This window comes from Sprattus sprattus, assembly GCF_963457725.1.
Source record: "Sprattus sprattus genome assembly, chromosome: 15".
In the NCBI taxonomy this organism is placed as follows: domain Eukaryota; kingdom Metazoa; phylum Chordata; class Actinopteri; order Clupeiformes; family Clupeidae; genus Sprattus; species Sprattus sprattus.
The window spans coordinates 9,507,505-9,514,276 of NC_137913.1; the positions used below are offsets into that span (position 1 = coordinate 9,507,505).

Sequence of the window (6,772 nt, forward strand, 5' to 3'; positions counted from 1 at the left end):
GGTCTTTACATGACAGACCCCCCCCCCCCCCCCCCACACACACACACACATGCATTACACAACCATCTCACCAGAATATCTCCAGGGAATTTATAGGAACCCCACCCCCACCCACCGACACACACACACACACACACACACACACAAACACATGCATGTTACCCCCATCTCACCCGAATCTCTCCAGGGCCTTTACATGACAACCCACACACACACACGCAAACAAACCCACACATGCATGACAACCCCAAATTTCACCACAGACTTTACAGCTGGGTGGTCAGGGTCCACCCCCTACTACTACTACTACTACTACTACTGCTACTACTACTGCTACTACACACACACACACACACACACATACACACACTGCACCTCCATCACCCACAATGTACTGTAGTCAATTGTGTCTTGATTAAGATCACTTACACTCACACACACACACACACACACACACACTGCTTTCCTGCCACTCAGATTTCACCAGCACCCTTACACACACACACACACACACACACACACACACACACACACACACACACACACACACACACACACACAGATTTCACCAGCATTCTTACAGAAGGGGAGTCCAGGTCAAGAGCCCTCCCACTGTTAAAAACAACACTTGATGACGTGTGCTCTGTATTTGTCTGCAGAGTTTCCCCTCCCCAACAACACTATGCCTGAGGTGCAGGAAGCGTCCAGAGCGCAGCCCCCCGCGACCTCTGACCCCATCACTGCAGTTGGGGTGGTTGCGTCCAAAAACGGGGCACCTGCGGATTTCTATGTGGTGAGTAACCCTGCTCTATGCTATATGAGTGAGCTGACAGAAACTAATGCTCACTGGGCCCTGATGTCATTGACAACGAGCAACAAGCAGGGCAACAAGCAAAAAGCAAGCTAACCAAAGCTATCGTGAAGTGTGTGGGATTATTCGTCTAAAGCTATCATAAGGCGTGTGGGGGCATTGCGCTAAAGCTATCGTGAAGTGTGTGGGACTATTCAGCTAAAGCTATCATAAGGTGTGTGGGGGCATTGTGTTATAGCTACCGAGAAGCGTGCGGGAGTATAAACTAAAGCTATTGTGAAGCTTGTGGGAGCAGTGTGCTGACCCACTCACTTAGGATCCTGCACTTAGGATCCTGCTCATGGTATTAAATTAACAGCATGATTTTGCCGTTTGCCGTGTTAATAAATTAGCTTTAGTTCACGCGCGGTGGGCTTTGTTCATTGCCAGTTGACATCAGTGGCAGAGGAGACACTGTAAGCAGTGCTCTTTCACAGTGTGTGTGTGTGTGTGTGTGTGGGGGGGTGAAGTGTGTGTGTGTTTAAGGATTCTCTTTGGAAAACAAGAAGAAGAGAGTTGAAGAGGAGGCATGTTCACTTTTTGCGCTTTGTTGAGCCACTTGACATCTCCGTCAATATTTTTAGATTTGTCTGCTTCATTAACAGCACAATAACAACACACACACATCACAGGGAGCTGTGACAGTTTGTTTTTCTAGCAATTAACAGTGTGAACGCATAATAACCGTCCCTTTGACTCGGCTGTCACTCAATCTGGTGTTGAAGCGGTTTGGACTAAAGACAGGTGAAGGAAATTATCACTTTACAAGCCTTGTGAAGAGAAGGGGGGAAGAGAGAGGAGTGTGAAAGCTGTGATCGAGGATGTTGCCAGGCAAGCAGGAAGACTCAGGCACAGAGGGAGAGAAAGAGGCCATAACATATTCATGAAGTTTACTTTGATGATGGTCTCTCCTGCCCGATCTGCCCCGGCTCCATGCTGGCTGCCCCGCAGTCTTCCCCCGGGGTACTTGGGGCTTAACAACCCTCCGTGGACTGTGGCCCCCGTGTTTGTTTTGGGTGGTAGGGGCATGGTGCTTGGAATGGCGTGTTTGTTTTGGGGTGGTGGGGCACGGCGCAGGGGATGCCATGTTTGTTTGTCGCCGACTCAGGGCCAAGCGGAGGGCTTGCCAGCATTCTGACTCCTCAGCAAGTTTGAACAATCTGGAGCACAGAGCGCAGAAACTAGGACAGGACTATTAATGGCCCCCGGGAGCTCTCAGTGTGTGTGTGTGTGTGTGTGTGTGTGTGTGTGTGTGTGTGTGTGTGCATGTATTTGTGTGTGTGTGTGTGTGTGTGTATGTGTGTTTGTGTGTGTGTGTGTGTGTGTGTGTGTGTGTGTGTGTGTGTGTGTGTGTGTGTGTGTGTGTGTGTGTTTTCGTGTGTGTGTGTTTGTGTGTGTGTGTGTGTGTGTTTGTGTGTGTGTGTGTGTGCTTTCGTGTGTGTGTGTTTGTGTGTGTGTGTGTGTATGTTTGTGTGTGTGTGTGTATGTGTATGTGTGTGCATGTATTTGTGTGTGTGTGTGTGTGTGTGTGTGTGTATGTGTGTGTGTGTGTATGTGTGTGTGTGTGTGTGTGTGTGTGTGTGTGTGTGTGTGTGTGTGTGTGTGTGTGTGTGTGTGTGTTGTGTATGTGTGTGCATGTATTTGTGTGTGTGTGTGTGTATGTGTGTTTGTGTGTGTGTGTGTGTGTGTGTGTGTGCCTGTGTTGCCGAGACAGAGAGAAAGAGAGAGAGGAAGAGGATGCATGAGAAAAACAACAGGAGGAGGAAGAGACAGAGAGATGTTTTGTGAATTTAACTAAGCAGAATGCAAACAAAGGAATGCACAGCTCAGGGGCAGCATGTTCTCTTTCTCTCATCTCCTCTCTTCCTCTCTTCCTCTCTCTCCTTCCCTCCTCCTCTCCTCCTCTCTTCCTGTCCTCTCCTCTCCTCTTCTCTCTCTTCCTCCTGCCTCTGTCTCTCTTCCTGCCCTGCCCTACCCGCTGCTGTAGTCTCTGGTGGAGGATGGTGGAGTTGGCACTAGGCTGAGGTGGTGCCCACTGGCATCCTGACTCTGGGCACCAACACATGGCGCAGCCTGTGCTGCAGACAGCATTTCCGCCTGCTATACACACACACACACACACACACACACACACACTCTGGAGTCTGCTACTATCACACAAACATACCCTCTAAAGATGCCTGAGTTTCAAATACATCTGCATAACTTAACTGTATTGCTCTTTCTCTCTCTCTCTCTCTCTCTCTCTCTCTCTCCCTTTCTCCCTTTCTCTCTCTCTCTCTCTCCCTCTCTCTCTCTCTCTCTCTTTCTCTTTCCCCGATAGACAGTGTAGATCTAAAGGGAAGGCCGGAGAGATTAGTGAAGAGGCCAGGTAGAACAGTATTTTAAGTTTGTGTATATTCAGTATATTAAGTTTGTGATGTCAGTGAAAAAAAGCGCGCAAGACCGTTGGTTACAATGTTTTGCCTAAACGCCAGCGTTTCTGTCTTTAAAAGAGTTTAACCGCATTAAGGGGGGAAAAAAAGGCTTGTTCACAGAGATCCGGAAAGGTGGGCACTCAGCTTAATCTGAAGCAGGTTCATCACAGTGAGAGATATCTTATTGGGTCTTTTTTTTTTAGTTTGGAGAAGAAGACTGGGCAGGAAAAGAAATGCTCAGTCTTAAAAATGGAAGGAAAAACTTCTGACCCTTCTGAGATGTGTGAGGTGAGGTGGGCAGTGATTTGTACACAGACTTGTATGCTGCTGAGAGAGTAGATCCACAGAGTATTGGACACACACACACACACACACACACACACACACACACACACACACACACACACACCAAAGAGAGTAGATCCTCAGAGTATGGGGGACATCCTGCAATATCTCCCACAGATCAGCCCACAACAGAGGCACATGCTATTTGCATTCACTCTTCAAGAAGTGACTGTAGCTGTACAACAGCTGTCTACTGGCCGAGTTCCTGGCAGATTTCTATAAGAAAATGTGGGGTTTCATTGGTAAGGGCTTTTCTGAGTGAGATTCAGAGTTGGGTCTCTTTCTCACAGCTGTCAGCGAGCAGCTCCAACAGTCTTGCCAAAGAAGGGGTTGATTTATGTCTGCTTTCCAACCGGAGACCTGTGGCCCTGTTATGCACTGAATATAAGATTTGTATCAAAGATAGATCCATCAAAGATGTGTGACTTATTAGACTTTGCTCAGGTTTATGGGCTTAACCTTATGAGTCAGTGCTACGGGCCTGGACTGTTTGACCTCCCAGAGGAAGTGACATGATACCCAGTGTGTGTGTGTGAGGGAGGAGCTTGGACCGTTTGACCTCCCAGAGGAAGTGACATGATAATACCCAGTGTGTGTGTGAGGGAGGAGCTTGGACTGTTTGACCTCCCAGAGGAAGTGACATGATACCCAGTGTGTGTGTGAGGGAGGAGCCACCGTGGAGTGGAGCGCTGAGGAGGAAGTAGTGAGCCTCCTGGAATTAATTCAGACCGCATTATCTGCAGACTGATTACAAACATCTAAATTGTGGTGTGAGACTACAGGAGACATTTTACACACACACACAAACACACACACACACACACACACACACACACACACACACACATAAAGAAGCACAAAGAAACGCACACAAACACTTTAAACTTAAGTCAGATTTATTGGATATTTTCACCAGTGATGGCACTCAGGTGTGAAATAGTCCCTTGCAGTGTTTGTCCAAAAACAGCATCACACACTCCAAATAGTCGCGATGTGTGTCCAAAAACAGCATCACACACTCCAAACACTCGTGATGTGTGTCCAAAACAGCATTACACACTCCAAACACACTCCAAACACTCGTGATGAGAATGAAATGGACAGGAAGTGAGATGGAACACCAGAACTTTTTGTTCCTCTCTTCTCTTCTCCTCCCCTCACACCCTGTCAGGCCTCTCCTTCTGTGCTCTCCTCCTGTTCCCACTTGTATCCCTCTCTCTCTCTCTCTCTCTCCCTCTCCCCTTTGTCCACTCTTCTTTCTCTCCCCCCCTCCTCCTCACAACCTTGTCTCATCTCTCTCTCTCTCTCCTCTCTCTTCCCCACTGTCTACCTTTCCCCATCTCTTTCTCCCAGTCTCCCTCTCCCCCTGGTATTTGGCGTTTGGCATGCTTGGCACGTGGTGGTGAGCTGACGCCTGAGGTGTCTGCCTGGCGTGTGTGTGTGTGTGTGTGTGTGTGTGTGTGTGTGTGTGTGCGTGTGTGCCCTCGATGCTCTCCTGCTTGACTTTGGCTCCTCACCGCCCTCCCTTTGTTTACACTGACAAGATGCGCTGGCTACTGACCTGGAAAAACTGGCTCAGACGGCCTGTCTTGTAAGGAGAGGTGTGTGTGTTTGTGTGTGTGTTTGTGTGTGTGTGTGTGTGTGATGTATAGACTCCTCCTGGGACCCATCAGTGAGCTCGAGACCGCTGGAGAAGCCTGGACGACCCCCAACTCTCTCTCCTCTGTCTCTCTTTCCTCCCCCTGTCGGCTCTCCTCTCCTGGTCTGTCTATCTGTCTTCCTCTCCTCCTCCCTCTCTCTGCATCCCCCCATTCCCATCTCCCAGTCCCACTCCTTTCCACTCAGCGTCCCTGCCTATCTCGCTCATCTCACCTGCCTGTCGTGCGCCTCCTCTCTCGCTCCTCTCCTCCTCCTCTCTCCATCGCCCTGCTTGCCTTGTTTTGCTTCTCTAATCATTGGGGTTGTTTATCAGCAGTGTCAGTGATGTGCCGGGCAGGGTTCACGCTAGACTTTTTCTTGGCCGGGCAAATGTCCGACGCTATTCCAGAATATCGGCCATTTGGAATGTCTACCGGACGTTATTCACTAATAGCCTAATTAAATAACCACCAAAACTCCAAATGAGAAACGACACAAATTTTAAAAAAATCAGGAGCTTCCAAACACTCAAGTAATTCTGTCAATCCGCAAAACTGATTACTTGGGATGTCACGTTTAGCCATATGATACACCACTTTCATTTGTGCCACGAGTGCGTCTCTTTTAGATTTAGTGGCGTTATCGCAGTGCACTCTCATTGCACTTTGCTGCGGTGTTAGGGACATAGCGGCTCTGTGGTCAGACGACTCGCTATGGTCAACTAAGGCAGATCATTTTAAATTCATGGAGCCTTTCATAAAGCCATTTAACTTGCCTGCTCTCTCACAAATGCTACAGAACATTGTGTCTCGACCATCCACCTTTTCCGACCTTAGCCAACGGAATTGCTCGAGCCATTCAGCTTTAAAACTCCTTTTAAGTTTTTTGGCAGGCGCATTTCCTAAATCCGTCGGGGCCTCGGATGATGTACTTGGAGTCGAATAATTTCTTGACGAATCATTAGGCCTATCAAGGCTATCAGTTGTCTTTTTGAAGAACTGACCGAGAGACGTCTGCTTAGCCGTTTTGATATTTTGTTATTGTTTATTTTAGTGAACAGTTTTTAGCGGGGAAACCAGCCTGCGTGTGTTGCGGAACCTCGACCAGCGCATGTTCCGAATGCAATCCAAATCTGCTTTAGAACTTTTTTAACATAGCAGGCTGATTATATTCAGGTTTATGTTACAGTTGTTTTGTTGTTTTCATATGTTACTGATTAATCATAGCCTACATACATATTTTCTATCGGACATTTGGGCCGTTTACATCTTATTATACCGGCCATTCATGCGTTCAATCGGCCAATGTCCGGCCATAGCCGGCTAACGTGAACACTGGTGCCGGGTGCTTATGGCTTAGCAGGAGCAGGAGGAAGGGGAGGAGGAGGAGGAGAAGGAAGGGGGTGGAGGGGGAAGGGGAGATATTTCTCCTGGTAGTCACTTGTCTCTGAGGCTTCCTCACACGCACACACACACACAGGCACACGCACACACACACCTTTACACTTGCCAAGGTTATTAAC

General features: G+C 48.3%; 1 protein-coding gene across 1 annotated transcript in view; it reads left to right on the plus strand.

Annotated features, from left to right (window-relative positions):
* Positions 1–682: 682 nt before the first annotated feature.
* The window catches only part of mvb12bb (multivesicular body subunit 12Bb), a gene marked incomplete at both ends in the record, with an annotated part of 48,520 nt that continues 42,430 nt past the window's right edge, over positions 683–6,772 (plus strand). Inside the window, one exon of the mRNA XM_080852149.1 lies at positions 683–793. Coding sequence (XP_080708275.1) covers positions 683–793 — 111 coding nt within the window. The remainder of the gene's footprint in view (positions 794–6,772) is intronic.